Source organism: Arachis duranensis, chromosome 6 (assembly GCF_000817695.3).
Source record: "Arachis duranensis cultivar V14167 chromosome 6, aradu.V14167.gnm2.J7QH, whole genome shotgun sequence".
In the NCBI taxonomy this organism is placed as follows: domain Eukaryota; kingdom Viridiplantae; phylum Streptophyta; class Magnoliopsida; order Fabales; family Fabaceae; genus Arachis; species Arachis duranensis.
The window spans coordinates 36,173,005-36,197,648 of NC_029777.3; the positions used below are offsets into that span (position 1 = coordinate 36,173,005).

The window sequence follows — 24,644 nt, forward strand, 5'->3', positions numbered from 1 at the left end:
ATTATCCAAATTTTAATTATAATTATGCAAAATATTTAATTATAATAAATTTGATTAAATTATATTTTTTAAAGTAATTTTTGAAAAATCTTTAAAATAATAAAATTATAGATAAGTCATAATGAAATTTTCAAAAATCTAAGTTGTTATATTTAAATTTTGAAGGACGATTTTAAATTTTAGAGTGCAAGTTTAGAGATAAACATAAGTAACTATTAAATTTAGGGATCATTTTAATTTGATTACAATTTTAGGGATCAAATTGAGGGTTAATAAAAATTAAATTATTAAACATATATGTGTGTACGTATATATATGTATTAGGAAATATACCCTTAATTGATATATAATATATTAAGGGAAGTGCTACGTAGCCAAAAAAAGAGTATATTATAGATATAGTACAAACTAAATTTCACTCTCATGATAAGAGAGTGTACTCCACTTGCTTATCAATAACATACTTATCACTGTTTCTTCTTCTTCGTTCCTATAGTAATTAATTTCATTCTTAAAATTAATTTTTGCCTCATCTCAATCAAATCCCTAAAAATCTCTCATCAACATTTAATTCTAATAAAATGCAATTTCAGTCCAGTAAATTAACATCTAAATATACGAAGAAATGACATAGAGTTAAAGATCAAAACTTTCCTCCCCCTTTTCATTCCTTCCATAACCCCAGGAACCAGGAAAACGAAAAGATGCAGGGAGGAGAAACCCAGCAGCAAGATCATCGGAGCATTCTATAGCACTGTATCCGATTCATATAGGTATGTTATTTAGTATAATTTTTCCGTTAATTGTCATGTTGAGAGTACAGTATCTGTTGTTGCATGTGGTTGGAGTTGATGTTAAGGATGAAAGTTTTGATTTTTATCTCATGGTTATGGGTTTGGGAATAGGGAAAAGGGAATAGCCGAAAAAAAGATCACGTTTTGGGAGTAAAGATGAAGGGAAGGTAGCAGAAAAGGGGTGTTTTCGTTGTTTCCCGGCGCCTCTGTTCTGTAATAACACGCCGTTTCGTGTTTCGTCCTCTAATCCCTTTTTCTTCTGCACCATTCTCGCACCCAAGGTTTCAACGCAATTTCCAGTTCTCACTTTCACAATCTCATCTTCACCATATTCGCATTCACTGGCGTTTTTCCTCGGTAAGTAAAACCCTTTTCTTGCTCGCTCAGTTTCTCTTTTTGGGCTTTGGGTTTTGATTATCTGAAAGCTTTTTCTGTAAAACTCATTGAATCGTTTTGCAATGTGAATGACATGCTCTGATTATATGTTATAGTATATGTTACTTTTGAAAATGGAAAAAACTTGCAAAGATGGTATTTTGGGCTGGAGATGAAGAGAAGGCACCAAAAAAGTGGTTTTTTTATCATGTGTGTCACTTAGATTATGTATTTGTTAGTAGTTGACTAATTATGGTAATTAACTATGGTGGGAGAACATTAGGAGTACTTAAAGTTATTGGTAATTTATTAATTTTTTATTTATGTGAAAGAAAAAAATCCTTCTAGATACGGTTCAATAGAGATGTTATGCCTTGATTTTTTTTAGTTTGAATTGCTTTAACTTTATAAAATGTTGAGTTGGAATTTTGCATGAAATTTTTTAGTGTGAACATACATACATATATGACTATTTAATAATGGTATGTAGTTAAACAAATTAAACTGATTTTTGATTAGTTACTTCCATTTTGATTTTGTTGATCTTGTGACGGTTAAGGAGCTTGATAGCAACTTTATGACCGGTTGGTAAATTTTGACCAATTCTAACCTTATCAAAACTCTCCAAGTCCAATCACTTTTCCTAACTTATAATTCCAAACAAATATTTTTACACCTCCATCCATTCCTTAATTATCTCCACTACTAACAAAATCAAATAATCATAGAATCCTCGATCACCAAAGAGAGAAATAGAGAGCAGTAATGAATTGGGGAAGGGAAGAATATAATAGACAGCGATGGGGACTAATAAAAACTGTTGTCTATATTTCTTCTTATTCTTCCACCATCAATGCTTGTATCCATCAGCATATATTAGTTATATATATATAGTCAAAATATATAATTACACCTTCTGAAATAAAATAAAGTTTATTTACTCTCTATAATAATTTACATGATGTTAGTTACTCTACTTTCGTTCCAACTTTTTATTATTTTTTTATTCATTTTTTATTTTTGATTAACTTTAACCTTTGTATTATTATACATTGCTTAGCATTAATGTTAAAACATTTAAACTTGAATCTGATATTTATTTTAAGTACTAACTAGGACAGATGACTTAGATTTTGTCAACGAAATTTAAAACTCCCTATAATAAGATCAATAATTAATAATTTGTGACTTATATATTCATCATACATCTAAATTGTGTTCTTCGCAATTCTATACATTAGAATTTGAAAAAGAATACAGCTATTTAAATTTTTTTGTATGCAAAAGAGCAGGTTTGAAGTGTGCCAAAGGGATCTGACAAATGGGTTTGGGCATCGTGATGTCTAATAAATTATAAACAATAATAATATTGGCGTATCTATGCTATTGATAAACATGTTAGTATGTTAATGATTAATTTAAGTGAGTTATTTGAGTATATATAGCAGTTGTTTGTGAACAGGTGTTCGAAAAACAAGAAGTAGCTATGGCTCGTACCAGGAGCAAAAAAGAGACACAGAAGAATAACAATCCCGAAAGAAGATCGCAAAAAAAAAATTGTTGGACCAAAAAAGGTACCTTGGATGGTTAGTGGTGAATTAACTGTAAACTTGGGATATTGTGTTTTGATAGTAAATGCTAAATCCCACATTCTCCTTCGTTGTTACTTTGTGCTGATTATGAATTTTTGTGTAGAAAATACTAGTATCTAGGTGCTCGCCATGTTGCGTGGCTTCAGTTATGAAGCAATTAGACTCAGGCGCGGGCAGAGAGAAACTAATGGAGGTGCAGAACATGGGACTTGGCTGGCTACAATATGTGCCTGAATGGGCTGTCAACCAAGATATGATGGTTGCATTAGCATCATCATATAATCGGGATGAGAATTCCTTGATCGTCGGAACAAGAAAAATTCCTATATCAGTTGAATTAATTGCACGGTGTTTTGGACTACCGAACCATGGTACGCAATTCTCAAATAAAATAGGGAGAAAAGGGAAAAAAATTATCCACAGTACTTTCGTTGACTATATGTCTTCGGTTAAATTAGCCATTAAATATTTGGACTGCATCGACTCAATTTTGTGCTTGACAGGGGATAGTTTCAAAAATCCAAAAACAGCAACAGAGCACCAACTTGTTAACAGCTTCACAAGAAAGACACAAACAGATTTGAAAAGGGATGTTATCACATGCTCGATGCAGTCCGATGTCGATAGAATCAACTTCCGGAGACAGTTCATCATGTTGATAGCCAAGTGTTTCTTCTTTCCCTCGCCGAAAGCCACTGTTTCAGACATACATATACGCGCTGCCATTGATGTATCGAACCCAAGGAAGATGTATTGGGCGAGGTACATTTATGATTTTTTTAATTGAGGGAGTTCTGAGGTTTCAGGATGTAGGGAAGAAAACAGTTGATGGATGTATGTTCGCATTATTGGTGAGCCATATATCCCTAACCTTTGATTTGTTGTTTGTTATTTTATAGTATACCTTGTTTATAGCAATTACTATAACTTTCAGATTATATATCTCCATGCTAACAAGCATGGAGATTTAGGAAGATATAATGGGAGAGAACCGTGGATCAGAGACTGGTCGCTTGTTGATCTGAAGAAGATGGATAAAGAGGAAAGCACATCTCACTCGGTGAGACATAAATGTGAAAGATATGTTAATCGGATCACTGCTTTTAAGCTCTAACGTGAATAAAACTTATACGTTGTCCACTGTAGGGGCTTCTAAATTTAATTGGAAAGATGTATGGGTCACCGAAAAAGCACAATCGTGTATCAAAGAGAAGATGCATCAAGAAAAAAACAAAGTCTGATAGAAAGACTCGTAAAGAAGCTCCCACGGTAGATGAAAACGAGACCGACATACCGGCTGACCATGCATCACTTGCTGAATTTGATCAACAACCTTCCAAAAAAAGGCAATTCAAAGATTTATTACTTTTGTTATAAACTTTTATTGCTCTAACCTGTGTCTTTTTAATATTATTATAGTATAAATAAATATCTTTTAGATTTTGTGTCTTTTTAATCATATATAAAGTTTTACCATGTATAGAGTAATTCATTATTTATCTAATTTTAGAAGTGTGATATTGATGCTGTAGTTGGTAAATCTATATTTTAAAAACTGTTGGAGATACTTATTTTGAGCATGGCAATAGACCTTACACATGTAAATACATCTTTTCCTGTTTTAGCATTAATTCCATAACATAATAAATTTGATGACTATGTGTCCTCTCCCGTTAAGTAATGCCAATACTAGTGACTTTAAATAGTATTACGAATAGCTAAATCTTGTCTCATTAGTTTGGATGTTATGTATATAATACTCCTGATGTTATTCGTGTGGCTTTCTGGATGTTAACTTATTTAAATTACAGAAGTTATTGTCCATTCTGTACTATACTGGGTATACTAGATTTACTTGGTCGGATTATATTTGTGCTAGGTGACCTTTTTAATTATCACTTATAGTTGTTCATCTTTCAATTTATTTAAACAGAAAATGTAGCCAAGCTTCACAAAACGGATGCATTGAGGGGGATAAAGTGTTTATGAACAAGACATGTATCAAAATGCCTACGGGGGAGGAGACATTGGCCGACATGCCAGTGGTAAATGCAACAGTTGATAATGTTACGGACGGGCATTCAAAGGAAAGGCAAGTTATTGAATTTTTAGTTATCGTATGAAGTTTTAATGTTTTAACTTGCCTCATTGTAATAATATACTAGCATAATTTTTTTTGGGCAACTGCATTGACATAATTTATCATTATATTTGTTTGCATATAACATTTTACCATATATAAAGTAATTTTAATATACGTTACCTACGTATAATATTGTGCTTATTTGAGAAGAATGGCAAAATTAGGGGTTGTAACTGGTATATTTATCTTCAATAGGAGTTTGATTATCTAATATTTTATCATTTAAATTCGGATGTTATGTGTGCCTCATACCCGATGTTATCTTTCTAGCATTATGGTTGCTAACTGGTTGGCAATGTGGATGTTACTATCCATTCTTTACTTTATTCTGCACGAATAAGCTTTGGGTAAACTTTAGATTTAACATCATTTACGAATTTAAGCGTACTACATTTACTTGATTAACTCATATTTGTATCAAGTGTCTTTTGTTATTATCACTTATAGGTGCTCAATTTCTAATTTATTTAAGAGTCCCAAAATAGGTCCATTAGGGGGAATACTATGAGTATGAGGTGGACATGTCCTGAAATGCCCAAAGGGGATGAGACAATGTCTGACACACCTGTTGAAAACGGAATAGATGATAATGTTGATGAATGACCTTCGAATCAAAGGCAAGTTAGATAGATGATTTTAACAATAATACAAATTATTGAAGATTATAGTAGTTGCATGACTCTTTTACTTCTGACTCTTTCCTTCTTTTGAGGTGAAATGTTTAATCAATAATAGATGTTATCCATATAATCTTATGCTGGTTACACAACTTTCTTTATTTTAGTTTTGGCTCAGATAAGAGCACTTAATTGTTAAGAGCACTCAGTTAAGAGCACTTAATTGTTAATGACTGTGCAGGAAATCCGGAGAGCCTGCAATGGTAGTGTATGTTGCACCAGAGGACCCAGCTCAAGTAGACTTTTCAATCCCGTCATTCTCGCTTGGCATCACTCAGATGCACATACCAGACTCACCGCCCAGATCTCCGGTAACAAATGATCAAAATACGACTCCGGAACCTGAATCACCAGAAAACATAACAACAAAAGCTGTGGTGGACACACTAATGCCATCTGGGGGTGTTGCAAGGCCGACAGGTGATGACATGAACAGGATATACAAGTGGGTGACAGATCAGAGGGGTGCAAAGAATACCATACTTGCGTGGATTCGCAATGGCGATGATGTTCAACTGCAGCGAGCGGATCTTCAATCACTGGGATGGCGTAGAAAAGTAAGCGATACGGCAAGAGCAAACAAAAAAACTGTAATAAATTGCTATGTATGTGTTATGCATTAAAGTGCCATGAAAATGTAATACGTTTACTCTATTCAGGTGGTTGATTACTGCTGTGCCATGTTCAATACTTCGAGCAACGCAAGGTTTTGCACGCATTTTTACTGTATTCCACCGAGACTAATGGTTAGTGCAATCTTTCCTTACCCACTTAATATTAATTAATACCATAATTGCCTCGGTGAAGGATACTCTAAATTATTACTTTAGGTGTTTAACTAATGCAAAATGGGTTTACAGGCCATAATATTGACTGATGATAACATTGAACAATTTGCCGGGACGAACACTGGTTTTGTCCCTGTTCTTAGCAAATTCATGGGCCGCGGGCAGCACTGGTTCGATGCGGAGAAAGAGAAAAAGTTTATTATGTCAGTAATTTATATACTTACTAATCCACACACAAAATCTATTTTTTCATTACAAGAATATGGAAAAAATAACTATATACTAACATGCTTTATTCAACGATGAAGTGGTTTGTTCCAGTGTGCCGAGATGATCACTGGTGGCTATATGTACTCCACCGGAAGACTGATAACCTATGGGTGTTAGACTCTATGCACAATGGCCCACACTCGGAGCGCCGAGAAAAAATAGATAAATATGTAGTAAGTGAGAATAGATTCGATGATGCATATTTTTCGGGTGTTAGGTGTTGCCTTCCATGTTTTTTTCTTCTATTTTCCTCCCTAATTTTTTCTCTCTGGCTTGTCGAAGGGCTTTCTTCTCCAAGAGTTGTCAGCAACTGTAGATCCGAATGTAGTATTCGCAGCTGAGGGCTATGAATGTTGCTATGAAACAAGGCTCCAAAAATAGCCTAATAGGTAAGTCTAGAGGTAAAAACAAAGAAGGGATTAAAAAATCAACCCACACAAATTTTAATATGTTGGCACGACTTTTTGTCATTTGTGTTGCATAGGTGGGACTGTGGCGTATACGTCATTAAATGGATGGAAATGTGGGATCCAAAGAGCTTGGCAGAGGATGAATTGAATATGCCTATTTGGATGACGGTTAGTGAAATCCAAAACATATGTTGATGCTTATTTGTGTATTTAATAATTGATAAATAACTCTTCTTGGATGAATTCTACTTATGCTGGCTGGATTTATATTTGCTTCTTTAGTGTATTCTATACCAACACAAATACATCTGTATGTGACCACAGGCCCAGCTGCAACAAATTCGGAAAGAAATTGTAACTGACATTCTAATTTGCAAAGACAACATCTCTAGGAGTGAGGTAGATGGTGTACTCAATGTACCATGTCGTCATGTGGAGGATAGGGGAAAGAAAAAAACTCTTGAAGATCCTTGGACGAACTCACGGACAAGATCACTGGTTCAAAGGGCAGAACTGACTAAGAAAGCTAAACGGAACTATAAGCCATAAATTGAGATTAGAGTTGGTCGGTGTGTGTTTTTTGTTAATTTGATTTTAGGATTTAGTGGATGTTATTTTTATATACAAATGGATGTTATCGGATATAAACCAAAACTGGGTGCATCTTTTTTAAAGGGAAACCTATATTGGGTAGCAGGTTAAATATATTCACAAACAACTGATTAGGACTAGAGTTGCTATGTGTATTTACGGTTGATATGCTTGCAGAATTTACGTGATTTTATCATGAAATATTTGCGAAAGGTTTTGGATTTGGACTGGATAAAAAAAATACAATAATTCAATATCCCAGTTAATATTTATGTATAAAAAAATTGTTTTTAAATTGTTAGTTTATTTTTTTATACATGTTTGGCTTGTTTTTGCTCAAATCGAGAACACGTTGACTGAATTTTGAATTATCTTTCCAATATACAATTATCCATGCTTAACAGGCAGCTAAAAATATTTATGCCCAAGCAATAAATGCTCGATCGTGGATGTTATTCTAATAAATTAAAGGATGTTATTGGATGTAAATAAAATACATGTCTGGATATGACTTTTTGATGTCTAATTTTTTAAATAATAAAAGAAAGACCTTATTATGTACGGATACTTTTGGATATTCAAATTTAAACTTCATGTATTGCACCACATTATCGTAATGATTAAATTATCAACTAAACATTTATTATTTTTAATATTAGTAACAAATAATAACGGTAACAAAGAGTAAAAGACTAAAAAAGTTGTATATTAGTTGCCCAAGTCTGTTATTGTATTTTGTTTAATAATGGTAGATGAAGCAGTAGCAAGTTAAAATAAAGTTGAGTATAGTAATTTACATAAAATAAATCCAATAAACTACCAAAATCATGATAACGTGAAAAAAAGTTGAAGCATGGGCAAAGTACAAAGTAGTTGTTAAACTCTAATGCTTATGATATGTAGTGATGTTAAACTTCGAATCCTCCAAGAATGCTTCCTGTGAAAAAAAAAATTTAAAAACAAAACAAAAGAGGAAACAATTAGTAAATGGACATGACATTAATGCTATGAAAAATACACTAGGTACAAATACACAATTGTTCAGCGTTATGGAATGAATTCAATAGTGATATGAAAGAGCCAGAGTGCATAGCCAAATTATCTGTCATTTCTGAACAAGTCGGTTGCGTATCTTTGTAGGAAGTTGCCACATTTGTAGGAGATGGTTGTGCATTACCATTAGGTCCCTTAACACACAAATCATATTGAAAGATAACATCATCACTTATTATCCATTCAACCAACTTAAAATAAACAAATAACGTGAAAAGGGGGGTAGATCTCATATTTACCTTGTTGTGATTGTGAGTGTTCTTGTTTTTGCGTGCCCTCTTTTTAATAGATTTTTCCAGATCTGTCCCAAGTCTGGTGGAAGTTGGACGACCTCGCGTAGGAACACGACGTGGGCCATGTAGCTCATCCATGCTAACGGGACACTCATCATGCGTATGTGAGTAAATCGCACTTGGTACATATGCAGCTTGATGCTCGAATTCCTTGTGTTCTCTGAGCTTCTTCCAAGCACTGTCCATGGCATCACGCAATATAGCAGCAACCTCTGGAGTAGCCACAAAATCCTGAGCGATGTTGTAAAAATCAGAACACAATTGCATAAAAATTGTCATGCTTTCATCAGAACGGTCCATGTCAATGCTACTCCTGATGTATGTGTGTCTCCGACTAACATTCTTACTCCATCGGGATAGAATGTATTGTGAGGACACTGCTGTCACACGAAAATGTAGAAGAACAGCAAGACTGTGGCAGCATAGAATACCATTCGATTGGAACATAAAGCAATCACATTGAACATCTGATGACTGAGAGCAATACACGACTTGGTATCTGCTGTACACTGACATGTCAAACACCATCTTTTGTTGGTCAACTTCACAAATTATACTTGTGCCATGATGGTTGATTAAGGAGATGTCACAATCGGCCTTTTTTATAAATTGATCCTGAACGTCTCGAAACATGGAGTTTGTATATTCTCTCTGAAACTGCTTCTCTATTGGTGAGCTGGAAACACAAGGGATAATACCCCTTAAATCAGCAGCGTCACACTCAAGCTTCTTTTGCTCCTTGTCTATAACACAGTTTTGGTATTGGCAAACAAATTGCAACAAAGAGCTCTTACTGTTTAAGTACTTATCAAAAACTGAAAAATACTGGCACCCACATGTGTCGGTCAGCAAACATATCTGCAAATGAACAGGAAAAACCAAAAAATGCAAAAAAACAAAAATAGCGTCGGTTAACCTCTAAGTGCAACATCCATAATGACTATAAAATAACATCTATAAAGTAGCCACACAGAGGCAGCAAGGAACCAGAAGATTATACTACCATTTAGCCACCTAGAATTATGGAGATCATACTCTTCAATAAAATCATGCCAATCTCTCTCAAATGAGTCCTTAGATTTGGATTCAAACACAATCCTCTTCATGCATGTGATGAGCTGATCGAAATGACGGTAACCTACCAGCTTGTTTGGTATCTTGTTTAGGATATGCCATATGCACCATCTATGGCGTGTGTGTGGTAATGTGGTCTCTAATGCAGAACGCATCTGCAGCGATTGGTCTGTTATAACACATATGGGGGCCTTACCCATACACTTCAACCAAGTACGAAAAAGCCATTCGAATGTACGAGTGTCCTCATTCCGCAATAATGCGCACCCAAGAAGCGTAGACATCCCATGGTGGTTGACACCTACGAAAGACCCAAACGGCATGTCGTACCTAAACAATAAAAATATAAAAACATGATATGTAGGTGGAAACTCCAAATGCCATGGATGGAAAAAGGTCTAATTAAGTACAACAGAAAAAATAATAATTCCATACCTATTAGTCTTGTAAGTAGTGTCAAACGTCACGACATCACCAAAATATTCCCATGCAGCTCTACACCGAGCATCGGCCCAAAACACATTTCTAATGCTATGGTTTTCGTCCACATCTATTTCAAAGAAAAAGTTTGGATTGAGCTCCTTCATCCGTGAGAAGTGCTTAAGTAACTCTTTTGGATCCGTCTCATCTTCGGAAATGCGTAAGTGACGACTAATGTAATTTCTAACATCCTTCTCTGTAAAGGTGAGGTTGGCAGGGCCACCGACTGCATTGGCTAGTGCCTGGTACGTCTTACTCGGTCTAATGCCAGCTTGGTCATTTTGCTGTATCAGGTCCTTCACATGCATACTTAGCTGACGGTTTGTTGAGAACATTCTAGATAGCTTCGGATTAAGCGGGTGTGAGTGGGATACCTCTACTCGAGAAATTCTCCACTGCCCTGTCATTTTATATAATGCCAAATAGCAACGGGCTTTGCAGTTTGTTGAGGCCACTGTTTTCCTTCTCTGGGGTGCCTTTACACGGGATGTGCGGTATCCATCTCTGTTCCAATGCAAAGCTTGATTAACAACCACCCTCTGATCGTTTATGGTCTCCCAGCCGGTGGTTCTTATTTTGACGACAAATCCAGTCCTAGCCGCATATCGGTAATAATATGCACGCGCATCTTCTAATGTGCCGAAGCACATTCCCTCCTCGGGATCTACCTCCTCGTCACCAATGGCTTGGTTTATGACCTGGAAAAAAAAACAAAGAAAGAAAAAAAAAACAAATGAAACTCTACATAATAGTTAACTATACAAAAGTGGCTAATTTCACTATCGAGTATAACAAATAAAACACAATACTATACTTTTAGGTCCTAATTTCATTTTATTATGTATGTTAACGTAGATGTTAACTTCATGTAATTATTTTTGGATTTACGTATATTTTTTATTTTTTTATTTAAATTAATTATTAAAGGCATAAATGACAAAAAAAAGGCATATTTATGAAAATAAAAGAGGAATAAGACGGAAGACATAGTAGGGACCATAGCTTCTATTTCTCCAGATTTTGTTTTAAAATCTTTCAAATAAATTTTCTCTGAAAAGCATTTTATTTTAAATAGTTAGATTATAGAATAAGTCCAAAGTTGTTTTTCAATATTTTTATTAACTCGAATTTTGATTTAAAAAATTATTTTGTAATTCTTTGGCAAAATTAAAGGTAAAATTTACAATTTGAGAATTGAATGAAATTCTAAATTAATTAGAATATCAATGAATGCTATGTGTACGAAAGCGTGATGATATATGATAGTCTTGGTTATATTATTTGTGATGATGCTAAAACTTATTTGCCGGTGCAAACACTACAAAAAAAATTTTAGCGACAAACTTTTACCGGCCATAATATTATTGCCATAAATTTTTTTTTAAAACCATTTTTTAGTGGCAATTATATATTTACCATTAATACCATAAATTATAATGGCAATTTAAGCTATGGTTACTAAAAAAAAGGCTGAAATTTTAAAAATAAGACAAATTTAAACGGCTAAACCAAAATTATTTTCACTCTGGTGCCTCGCCACTTTACCTCACACAAACTACTCTTTCAGTGCTTCATTCCCTCTGAGAACCACACACCGTGTCTTCTTCTTCTTCTTCTTCTTCTTCTTCTTCTTCTTCTTCTTCTTCTTCATACAAACTACTGTTTCAGTACTTCATTCCTTCTGAGAACCACACATCGTTCTTCTTCTTCTTCTTCTCACATCTCCATCATTCCATCTTTTTCATTGCTCGAATCTCTTCCAAGTTTTCATCTCAATGTTAATCGCGATCTGAATCATTTTCTCGGACAAGCTAGTGCTGATTTTGATTGAAATTTGAATCGCTGATTTTGATTGAAATATGAATCGTGCTCTAATCGTCAGGTACGAGTTCCTTAATCTCCCTCTCAATTCTGATTCTTGTGCTCCCAATTTGTGTTCTATCGCAACCTGGTGCTTTTTTCCAATTCTTTTTTGTTCAATGTACATTGCTGAAATTCAATTGTCATTGTTATTCTGAAATATTCATTTGATAGGATGAATTAGGATTATTAGAATACGAAATTGAGCTTTGCTTTTTCTCCTTTATTTAACCATTATAGATAGAAGTAGGAGGTGATTCTGATTTGAGGAGTGAAGTTAGAAGGAAAGTTAAACCTAGGGCTGCAACATTTGGGAGACAGAGATTTGATTGGTTGGATTAGGTTTGAGATTTATTATACATTTGTAAAGCTGTTTTGGCATGGATGAATTAAGATTTTTGTTTATATTTGATGGAAACCTTGTATTGCCTTTGATTTTCTGTATTTAGTGAGTTAAATATAGTTTTAGCTGATTGAGTGTTAAGGATCTTTCCTTCTTCTAATTAGGTGTGACTTTAAATTGTGTAGTTTTTATTGCTTGGCTCTGTTTTAATTTCTAGGGTTTGAAGCCTTATTAAAATTGAATATATGTTTGATGAAGTGAAAAAAGCCTCTGCATCTTGCATTCCTTATGTCAAAGCCTATGAGGATTTATCATTCTGTATGTTGGTTGAGGAAAGAGCAGCCAATGAGGCAACGCAAGTTTGGTCTGCTGAATCTGTAATGAAGTACAAGCTTAAATATAGTTGTTCAATTTGAAATCCTTTCCTGCATATTCTTTCTGGTCATTACTTTTCATTCTTGTGTGATTACTTATTGAAATCCTTTCCTGCATATTCAATTTGAAAGTTTAGTGAAGTTACTTATTGAATAAATTCTGAAGAATTTAAGCTTTATTTATCACTTTAATTTTTATGGTATTATTCTTCCTGAAGTAACACCAATACTTCTCTTCAGATATTTTATTTCTGCGTTAAAGTACTGCTACTTATGCTTTTATTTCTTTTTGACACATAGGTCTTGAAATTCTTGATGGAAAGGAATAGTGTCAATGCCCTTCATGGTCAGGTTACAAGTGGAACACTGATTCTGCAGGTTTGTACTATTATGTTTATATTTCAGATGCATATATTTGATTAGAACAGTGCTTCCACCAATTCTTAAAAATAGAGTGCAGACTAATGCTATGAGCTGATATTCTTTATTGAGGATTTCCCTCACATAATTTCTAATGCAATATTCAAAATCGTTGGTTTCTGTTAAGATTGTGTTGTTAATTTACTCTTTGCAGTGCTTCCAGTATTGGGTGGAACATCAGGTGTTCTTCAGGGAGTAACATACATGACTAAATCGTGAGTAAATTATAGAATTGATTGTGTTCCGCTTTGATTTGATGTGCTCATCTGACTAAATTCTTTTTTTATGATATACATATTTCAGTTACTTATTCGGTTATTTCTTGAGATTATGAGATAGGGGAGAAAGGGGTTAACCTGAGTGGAGGCCAGAAGCAATGGATTCAGCTCGGTCGTGCTCTTTACCAGAATGTTAATATATACCTCTTGGATGATCCATTTAGTGCTGTTGATGCAGATATTGCCACAAATCTTTTTAATGTAATGACAAATTCCTTTCTTTACATACTGCATTTAATTTTTCTAGTGTTGGCGAGTAACTGAATTGGGAAGAGATGTTTTATTTATTTGTCTTGCTTGATTTATATTATGATGCAGAAGCATAGCGGTAGTGAGACACTTGACACGGTAGAGTGGCATTCTTGGGTTTTTTTCTGGTCAATGACGGGAGTTTCTATAGTTAACTATGGTGAAATCACATGCTCCACATTATCTCCTTCCCTTTCATTGGGAACATCATCTTCCGGTGGAATCACTGCATCTGATGCAGCCTCTGAGAGGATCAAAGCTGGCTTCATTCACTTCAAGAAAGAGAAATATGAGTTAGTAATTTAATTGATTAAACATGTAATTTCTTTATTCTTTTCTTTTATTTCTTATACCTTAAGTTTTTCATTTTCTCTATTGTTCCACAGCAAGAACCCTGCTTTATATGGTGAACTTGCCAAAGGACAAGCCCCCAAAGTATTTTTCTTTCTTTTATTCATTAATTTGATGTCAAAAAATTGTTGCTATAATATGTCTTATCATGTCAATATTTTAGCTTTTTAAGTAAGTACTTAACAGAAGCAAACTAATAATAAAAACTAAAATAGATAACTTTTAAATTTTCCTTGTCCAAAATAAAAAAGGAATAACAATATTCAATTAGATTAGGATCCTTTTTAGATAATGATTAATAAATTTAATTTTTCTTTTGGACGAAGGGCTAATAACTTTGTGGTGGTTCGGTTTTGTTTTTGCAGTTCATGGTGTTTGCTTGCTCTGATTCAAGAGTGTGCCCATCTCATGTGTTAGATTTCCAGCCCGGTGAGGCCTTTGTGGTTACAAATGTTGCTAACATTGTCCCACCATATGACCATGTCCGTTTTAAATTACATTTGTGATTTTCATTATTTTATACTCAAATGGATGGTTAATTTTAACGGTGTTTACTCTTCTGTGTACCAGACAAAATACGCTGGAGCTGGTTCTGCTATTGAGTATGCAGTTCTGCATCACTATTCTCTTCCACCCTAATCCCTTTTCCCACCCTCATTCCTTAACTTAATTTCTTAATCTGCAGGCACTAGGTAATGGACCATAATGGACCTTCATTCCACCCTAATTTTTTTTTGTTATTGTTGTTTGTTTATTGGTCAGCTTTGTATTGTCAATTGACAATTTTTGAGCCATGAAAAATATAAAACTACTTTTGGGAGAGACATGGTTTCATATGAAGTCAGTTTCTTGTTGCTATGTATTGGAGAGTTTGTGAAATTTGGGTTTGGGACTAATTTGATCTGTATATAATTTAGGTAGTAACATAATTCAATTCCCACCCTCTTCAGCTAGAGTTTGGTTATGGTCATTGATTACTGATTAATGATCGAAGCATGATCTCATTTAATATACTGTATAGAAATAGCTGACACTATTAGTAAAAATGAACACTGGGAAAAAAATCTTTCAAATACCTAATTAAATTATTTGTTGTGTAATTATTATTATTATATGTTTTCTGCTTCTTTGAAAGAAATTGCTCTTAGTTAAAACCATTATTTTTGTTGCTGACAGAACTAATAGAGTAACAAAAATAGTCCAATCCAAAAAGAAAACCATACAAACAGTATTGAGCCAAAAAAATATAGAGGGTGAGATATGAGATAAAGGGGTGGAAGCAGTATTTGTGTTTCTCGTAAAGTGAATTTTGACATGATTTGTTACGTTCCAAAGTAGAGTTGACACCTGTGTTTGTGTGAGTTATGGGCATTAAATAACCATGGTAATTGGAAGTGAGTGATATAGGGATTGAAGAGAGCATGCATTTGCATTGTGAATTAAAAGGAGTACATGGGATTCAACCTTCTCTGCTGATTCCATCTCAATCCAAGCACAAGCAGAAGCAGCTCCACCTCTCCCACGTGTTGTGATCTCATTGGTTTGAATAGCGGTAGTGCTCATCTTGCTTTCTATACATTTTCTCCTTGAAAAGCTTCTGGTTTATCCTTATATGTCTAATGGCAGTGTCAGCATCCAAGCATAGAGGTAGGTTTATCTCACTACCCCACAAAGCATGTGATCACACAGTGTTTGTTACTATATATTTTAGTAGAACTTAGTTATGTAGTCTTCGTTTTGCATTTAAATCCTGTTATGGAATTTGATCTGCACCTATCACACAGGGTTTCATTTTGTTTGATTATTTTGTGATCCAGGACATGGTTGTATTTATGATTCATTGTAACTTGCTCACAAGCGTATACTTAAGAGAAATTTGTATATCAATATTTTAAGTTTAATGAAATATCTCATTTTGTAGTAATTAATTTCAGTATATTTATATTATGCATAATAATAATAATTGATGGCACAAATAATTAGAATTCTAGAAAAAAAAAGTAGTTCGTTGTTTCTAAGAAAATGAGTATAATATAATTAAAAAAATCTTAAAATTTTAGTGGCAATAGTAATGGCAACTAAAAATAAATAACATTACAATTTTAAAATATTTTTAGTGGCCATATAAATTGCCGGTAAAATGAATTTTGGCGGCAATAGTAATGGCCGCTAAAAGTAAATAACATTGTAATTTTTGAATTACTTTTGGTGGCCATATAAATTGCCAAAAAAACGGCCGCTAATAGTTATATACGTTTTGCGGCCATTAAAAAGGTCTTTACCGGCAAATGTTATAATTGCTACTAAAACCTTTTAGCGGCGAAGCATAAGACGGCTAATATCTAATTGCCGGTAAATGTATTAGCGGCTATTTTTATTGCCGCTAAAAGTAAAATAAATGGCCGCTAAAAGTGATTTTTTTGTAGTGAAATAATTTTTTTTTGAGATAAATAGCAAACAAATAATGATCAAGAATGTTACGCATATAACTAAAGTGCTAAAAAATACATAAAAAAATAATCCGAGTTATTACCATACCTCATCAGAGCTAGTGTAGTTTTCTATATTCTCAGAAATTGATTGACTGGCAATAATTTCATTGGGTGAGTCCGTCTGTTGTACAAATTCTTCATCACCTTCTGCCATAGATACTGTATTAAGGTCGAAATCAATTGCCATACAAATTACAATGATAAAAATAATTTCTTATAAAATTTCTTGGCTTATACACTATTGTGCTTGCAATGGTGTTATTCTTGTGATTTTTGAATGAATATGATTGAATTAACATAAAGTATATATTAGGATAGGTTTCATGTTTCATATCCCCAATAATTGATGATAAATACCATAACGGACAAAGAATCAATTGCAATTATTTAATGTAATTGATATTATAATTACCGTTCTTAAATATAATTATTATTAATCTTTATTGTATTTTTATATATAAAAATCAAATTATAAAAAGGAATATTAAGTATTGATTACAATAGTGCCTAATAAAAAGGATATGATTTTCTAATTAATATCATTAATTAGCAGATTTGATAAGAACTGTGATAAGTAGAATGATAAGAGAGTGAAGTAAAAAATAAAACTGTTATTAAGTGATATAAATGAAGTAAAATATGGAAAGTTTTGGCTGATTATGGCTGAAAAATTTTGGTTACCAAACTTTTTCCTTAAAATAAAATGCTTTTCAGAGAAAATTTATTTGAAAGATTTTAAAACAAAATCTGGAGAAATAGAAGCTATGGTCCCTACTATGTCTTCCGTCTTATTCCTCTTTCATTTTCATAAATATGCCTTTTTGTCGTTTATGCCTTTGATAATTGATATCTTTTATTATTATTATCATTATCATTATTATTATTATTATTATTATTATTATTATTATTGGAACACATAAGCAACCATTGCGCCTGTTCTCCAAAAGAAACGTTAGGACATGGATGTTTTCATTCTCTTGTCTGTGTTTTAATTTAAATGAGAGATAAATCATAGAAATAAGTATTTTGATGAACAATAACTTTTTTATAATATTTAATTTTAAATTACTTAAAATATAATAGAGAATTTAAATAAAAAAATAAAAAATATACGTAAATCCAAAAATAATTACATGAAGTTAACATCTACGTTAACATACATAATAAAATGAAATTAGGACCTAAAAGTATAGTATTGTGTTTTATTTGTTATACTCGATAGTGAAATTAGCCACTTTTGTATAGTTAACTATTATGTAGAGTTTCATTTGTTTTTTTTCTTTCTTTGTTTTTTTTTCCAGGTCATAAACCAAGCCATTGGTGACGAGGAGGTAGATCCCGAGGAGGGAATGTGCTTCGGCACATTAGAAGATGCGCGTGCATATTACTACCGATATGCGGCTAGGGCTGGATTTGTCGTCAAAATAAGAACCACGGGCTGGGAGACCATAAACGATCAGAGGGTGGTTGTTAATCAAGCTTTGCATTGTAACAGAGATGGATACCGCACATCCCGTGTAAAGGCACCCCAGAGAAGGAAAACAATGGCCTCAACAAACTGCAAAGCCCGTTGCTATTTGGCATTAGATAAAATGACAGGGCAGTGGAGAATTTCTCGAGTAGAGGTATCCCACTCACACCCGCTTAATCCGAAGCTATCTGGAATGTTCTCAGCAAACCGTCAGCTAAGTATGCATGTGAAGGACCTGATACAGCAAAATGACCAAGCTGGCATTAGACCGAGTAAGATGTACCAGGCACTAGCCAATGCAGTCGGTGGCCCTGCCAACCTCACCTTTACAGAGAAGGATGTTAGAAATTACATTAGTCGTCGCTTACGCATTTCCGGGGATGAGACGGATCCAAAAGAGTTACTTAAGCACTTCTCACGAATGAAGGAGCTCAATCCAAACTTTTTCTTTGAAATAGATGTGGACAAAAACCATAGCATTAGAAATGTGTTTTGGGCCGATGCTCGGTGTAGAGCTGCATGGGAATATTTTGGTGATGTCGTGACGTTTGACACTACTTACAAGACTAATAGGTATGGAATTATTATTTTTTCTGTTGTACTTAATTAGACTTTTTTCCATCCACGGTATTTGGAGTTTCCACCTACATATCATGTTTTTATATTTTCATTGTTTAGGTACGACATGCCGTTTGGGTCTTTCGTAGGTTTCAACCACCATGGGATGTCTACGCTTCTTGGGTGCACATTATTGCGGAATGAGGACACTCGTACATTCGAATGGCTTTTTCGTACTTGGTTGAAGTGTATGGGTAAGGCCCCCATATGTGTTATAACAGACCAATCGCTGCAGATGCGTTCTGCATTAGAGACCATATTACCACACACACGCCATAGATAGTGCATATGGCATATCCTAAACAAGATACCAAACAAGCTAGTAAGTTACCGTCATTTCGATCAGCTCATCACATGCATGAAGAGGATTGTGTTTGAATCCAAATCTAAGGACTCATTTGAGAGAGATTGGCACGATTTTATTGAAGAGTATGACCTCCACAATTCTAGGTGGCTAAATGGTAGTATAATCTTCTGGTTCCTTGCTGCCTTTGTGTGGCTACTTTATAGATGTTATTTTATAGTCATTATGGATGTTGCACTTAGAGGTTAACCGACGCTATTTTTGTTTTTTTGCATTTTTTGGTTTTTCCTGTTCATTTGCAGATATGTTTGCTGACCGACACATGTGGGTGCCAGTATTTTTCAAGGACGAATTCTGGGCTGGCATGAGGAGCACACAGCGTAGTGAGAGCATGCATTCAGTTTTTGATAAGTATTTAAACAATAAGAGCTCTTTGTTGCAATTTGTTTGCCAATACCAAAACTGTGTTATAGACAAGGAGCAAAAGGAGCTTGAGTGTGACGCTGCTGATTTAAGGGGTATTATCCCTTGTGTTTCCAGCTCACCAATAGAGAAGCAGTTCCAGAGAGAATATACAAACTCCATGTTTCGAGACGTTCAGGATCAATTTATAAAAAAGGCCGATTGTGACATCTCCTTAATCAACCATCATGGCACAAGTATAGTTTGTGAAGTTGACCAACAAAAGATGGTGTTTGACATGTCAGTGTACAGCAGATACCAAGTCGTGTATTGCTCGCAGTCATCAGGCGTTCAATGTGATTGCTTTATGTTCCAATCGAATGGTATTCTATGCTGCCACAGTCTTGCTGTTCTTCTACATTTTCGTGTGACAGCAGTGTCCTTACAATACATTCTATCCCGATGGAGTAAGAATGTTAGTCGGAGACACACATACATCAGGAGTACCATTGACATGGACCGTTCTGATGAAAGCATGACAATTTTTAGGCAATTGTGTTCTGATTTTTACAACATCGCTCAGGATTTTGTGGCTACTCCAGAGGTTGCTGCTATATTGCGTGATGCCATGGACAGTGCTCGGGAGAAGCTCAGAGAACACAAGGAATTCGAGCATCAAGTTGCACATGTACCAAGTGCGATTTACTCACATACGCATTATGAGTGTCCCGTTAGCATGGATGAGCTACATGGCCCACGTCGTGTTCCTACGCGAGGTCGTCCAACTTCCACCAGACTTGGGGCAGATCTGGAAAAATCTATTAAAAAGAGGGCACGCAAAATCAAGAACACTCACAATCACAACAAGGTAAATATGAGATCTACCCCGCTTTTCACGTTATTTGTTTATTTTAAGTTGGTTGAATGGATAATAAGTGATGATGTTATCTTTCAATATGATTTGTCTGTTAAGGGACCTAATGGTAATGCACAACCATCTCCTACAAATGTGGCAACTTCCTACAAAGATACGCAACCGGCTTGTTCAGAAATGACAGACAATTCGGCTATGCACTCTGGCTCTTTCATATCACTATTGAATTCATTCCATAACGCTGAACAATTGTGTATGTGTACCTAGTGTATTTTTCATAGCATTAATGTCATGTCCATTTACTAATTGTTTCCTCTTTTGTTTTGTTTTTAATTTTTTTTTCACAGGAAGCATTCTTGGAGGATTCGAAGTTTAACATCACTACACATCATAAGCATTAGAGTTTAACAACTACTTTGTACTTTGCCCATGCTTCAACTTTATTTCACATTATCATGATTTTGGTGATTTATTGGATTTATTTTATGTAAATCACTATACTCAACTTTATTTTAACTTGCTACTGCTTCATCTACCATTATTAAACAAAATACAATAACAGACTTGGGCAACTAATATACAACTTTTTTAGTCTTTTACTCTTTGTTACCGTTATTATTTGTTACTAATATTTAAAATAATAAATGTTTAGTTGATAATTTAATCATTACGATAATGTGGTGCAATACATGAAGTTTAAATTTGAATATCCAAAAGTATTCGTACATAATAAGGTCTTTCTTTTATTATTTAAAAAATTAGACATCAAAAAGTCATATCCAGACATGTATTTTATTTACATCCAATAACATCCTTTAATTTATTAGAATAACATCCACGATCGAGCATTTATTGCTTGGGCATAAATATTTTTAGCTGCCTGTTAAGCATGGATAATTGTATATTGGAAAGATAATTCAAAATTCAGTCAACGTGTTCTCGATTTGAGCAAAAACAAACCAAACATGTATAAAAAAATAAACTAACAATTTAAAAACAATTTTTTTATACATAAATATTAACTGGGATATTGAATTATTGTATTTTTTTTATCCAGTCCAAATCCAAAACCTTTCGCAAATATTTCATGATAAAATCACGTAAATTCTGCAAGCATATCAACTGTAAATACACGTAGCAACTCTAGTCCTAATCAATTGTTTGTAAATATATTTAACCTGCTACCCAATATAGGTTTCCCTTTAAAAAAGATGCACCCAGTTTTGGTTTATATCTGATAACATCCATCTGTATATAAAAGTAACATCCACTAAATCCTGAAATCAAATTAACAAAAAACACACACCGACCAACTCTAATCTCAATTTATGGCTTATAGTTCTGTTTAGCTTTCTTAGCCAGTTCTGCCCTTTGAACCAGTGATCTTGTCTGTGGGTTCGTCCAAGGATCTTCAAGAGTTTTTTTCTTTCCCCTATCCTCCACATGACGACATGGTACATTGAGTACACCATCTACCTCACTCCTAGAGATGTTGTCTTTGCAAATTAGAATGTCAGTTACAATTTCTTTCCGAATTTGTTGCAGCTGGGCCTGAGGTCACATACAGATGTATTTGTGTTTGGTATAGAATACACTAAAGAAGTAAATATAAATCTAGCCAGCATAAGTAGAATTCATCCAAGAAGAGTTATTTATCAATTATTAAATACGCAAATAAGCATCAACATATGTTTTGGATTTCACTAACGGTCGTCCAAATAGGCATATTCAATTCATCCTCTGCCAAGCTCTTTGGATCCCACATTTCCATCCATTTAATGACGTATACGCCACAGTCCCACCTATGCAACACAAATGACAAAAAGTCGTGCCAACATATTAAAATTTGTGTGGGTTGATTTTTTAATCCCTTCTTTGTTTTCACCTCTAGACTTACCTATTAGGCTGTTTTTGGAGCCTTGTTTCATAGCAACATTCATAGCCCTCAGCTGCGAATACTACATTCGGGTCTACAGTTGCTGCCAACTCTTGGAGAAGAAAGCCCTTCGACAAGCCAGAGGGAAAAAATTAGGGAGGAAAATAGAAGAAAAAAACATGGAAGGCAACACCTAACACCCGAAAAATATGCATCATCAAATCTATTCTCACTTACTACATATTTATCTATTTTCTCTCGGCTCTCCATAGAGTCTAACCAAATAATTTATTAATTTATAAATAAAGTTTAAAAAATGATAATAATGACACCTAAGTAAATAATTCCCAAACTTAATATATGACTGTCAGCATTTTAAATTAATTCAATAATATTAAAAATAAAAATTAAATTTTTAACAACTTTGCTAATAAATTCAAAAACTAAATTCTTGTTAATATCTAACAACCTAACCAAATAATTTATTGTTTATTAATTTGTTAATAAAATTTCAAATATTTCTAACGACGACACCTAAGAAAATAATCCCCTAACTCAACATATGAGCACTATGTCACCAAAAGAACTTTTTATTTGTATTACTACTAGTGTTAAACCCGTGCGATGCACAAACTTATATTTTAATTTTTCGTTTTCGTCCAGAATTAGAACCTTGAGACCACTAGGACTCTTAACTCTTGACAAAATAACGTAAAGTTGTTCATGGATGAACACTGATTTTGGCAAATAAAGTCCTACATGTCATAATGATTGAAATAATAACCACCTATGCAAAACAACTTAAAATTTTAAAAATAACAATCTAAACAAATAACTTAAATTTAAAAATAACAATTTAAACAAATAATAATTTATAATTTATAAATAAAATTTTAAAAATTCAAAAGAGTAATATGCAAATAAATTAAAATTAAAAAGTAACAACTAAGCAAATAACTTCAAATTTTTGAAAATAACAACTTAAGCAAATAAAATTTATAATTTTCAAAAATTTCTAGTGACGACACCTAAGCAAATAATTAGTTCAACAACATTAAAAACTAAATACCTAACAACCTAAAAAAATATAATTTAAAATTTAAAAAATAACCAACTAAGCAAATAATAATTTATAATTTATAAATAAAATTATAAAAATTTCTAATGACAACACCTAAACAAATAAAGTCCCAAACAGCCAAACTCAATGTATGAGCACCACGTCAGTTAAGGTGAATAGATAAAAAAACAAGAAAAGGGAATAAAACAAGGTAACATAATAACGACGGAGTGATTGTGAGATAATAATAATTATACATGTATAAAGAATGATAAGAAAAAAGGATAATGTATGATATGATTGTTGAGTAGGTGTGATCGCTTGTGGTGTGATGTACTGTAATCTGGTGTGTCATCGTTGATGCTCTGATCTGAATTTTGGAATCGTGCCTGCAGTTGGGTTCATTTAGTGGTAGTGTATCATATTAATTTGCTTTCTTTATACCGTGACAGGTGACTGAGTTGCTGTATTATTGAAAATTGACTTTAGTTTTGATTAGCAGTGAAAATGAGGAGTCTGATTCAAAGAGTTTAGAAAAGATCTGTAGTTACACTTTCTCCGATACGGAAAAAGACGACGATAATAATTTATACTTCAAACTATAATTAGAGAAAGCATAATAATAAATTTGAGCAAAAAAACTCATTCATATAAACTTCAACTAAATAAGTTCATTATTTTATAATAATATTTTAATTTTTTTTATTAAATTTGGTTTAATATGTATTTTTACTTATATTTTAAGATACAAATTATAGTTTAATTTCGATGTAGTAGTATAAAATATTTTCATATAGTTATTAGATTATATTTGTTCTTTAAATGAGACAACATAAGAGTTTAATTGTATTAATTTTTTTTTAAATAATTTATTGCTCTTTCATTTATGCTCTTCATTTGATTTAACCAGAGTTAAAACTTATGTACAGTGTATTAAGTTATGTATATATAAAGTATCTAATACATGTATTAAATTTATTATTTTTAATTTTTAAAAATTAAAAATTCATTTGCTGATTGGAATTAATGAATACATGATGATTGGATTTTTGACGGCTTAGAATTTCACAAATGAATTCTCGTTGCAAGTATAGTTTCTAAACCAACAATAATCCTTTCATACAAAAGATTG

General features: G+C 33.4%; 4 protein-coding genes and 1 long non-coding RNA gene across 5 annotated transcripts; 4 read left to right on the forward strand and 1 right to left on the reverse strand.

Moving 5' to 3' along the window:
- Nucleotides 1-2,995: 2,995 nt before the first annotated feature.
- Nucleotides 2,996-4,428, forward strand: LOC127748319 (uncharacterized). Its single transcript, XM_052262580.1, has 4 exons — nt 2,996-3,132; nt 3,265-3,612; nt 3,696-3,821; nt 3,908-4,428. The coding sequence occupies exons 2-4, from the start codon at nt 3,490-3,492 to the stop codon at nt 4,136-4,138; spliced, it is 480 nt and encodes a 159-aa protein (XP_052118540.1). The 5' UTR covers nt 2,996-3,132; nt 3,265-3,489; the 3' UTR covers nt 4,139-4,428.
- Nucleotides 4,429-4,767: 339 nt separating this feature from the next.
- Nucleotides 4,768-6,703, forward strand: LOC127748459 (uncharacterized). The gene is made up of 5 exons (XM_052263014.1): nt 4,768-4,853; nt 5,763-6,138; nt 6,241-6,327; nt 6,442-6,572; nt 6,691-6,703. The coding sequence occupies exons 1-5, from the start codon at nt 4,768-4,770 to the stop codon at nt 6,701-6,703; spliced, it is 693 nt and encodes a 230-aa protein (XP_052118974.1).
- An 11-nt stretch (nt 6,704-6,714) lies between these two features.
- LOC127748351 (uncharacterized) lies at nt 6,715-7,683 on the forward strand. The gene is made up of 4 exons (XR_008010361.1): nt 6,715-6,812; nt 6,938-7,028; nt 7,124-7,217; nt 7,374-7,683. It is a non-coding gene; the product is annotated as an uncharacterized LOC127748351 (long non-coding RNA).
- An 840-nt stretch (nt 7,684-8,523) lies between these two features.
- LOC107493579 (protein FAR1-RELATED SEQUENCE 5-like) lies at nt 8,524-12,527 on the reverse strand. The gene is made up of 5 exons (XM_021125799.1): nt 12,489-12,527; nt 10,496-11,238; nt 10,129-10,390; nt 8,933-9,844; nt 8,524-8,577 (listed from the first exon to the last, which is right to left on the reverse strand). The coding sequence occupies exons 1-5, from the start codon at nt 12,525-12,527 to the stop codon at nt 8,524-8,526; spliced, it is 2,010 nt and encodes a 669-aa protein (XP_020981458.1).
- Nucleotides 12,528-14,946: 2,419 nt separating this feature from the next.
- LOC107493576 (protein FAR1-RELATED SEQUENCE 5-like) lies at nt 14,947-20,843 on the forward strand. The gene is made up of 4 exons (XM_052263015.1): nt 14,947-15,024; nt 18,209-18,951; nt 19,057-19,148; nt 19,603-20,843. Exons 1-4 carry the CDS (start codon nt 14,947-14,949, stop codon nt 20,841-20,843), a joined length of 2,154 nt encoding a protein of 717 aa, XP_052118975.1.
- Nucleotides 20,844-24,644: the final 3,801 nt, after the last annotated feature.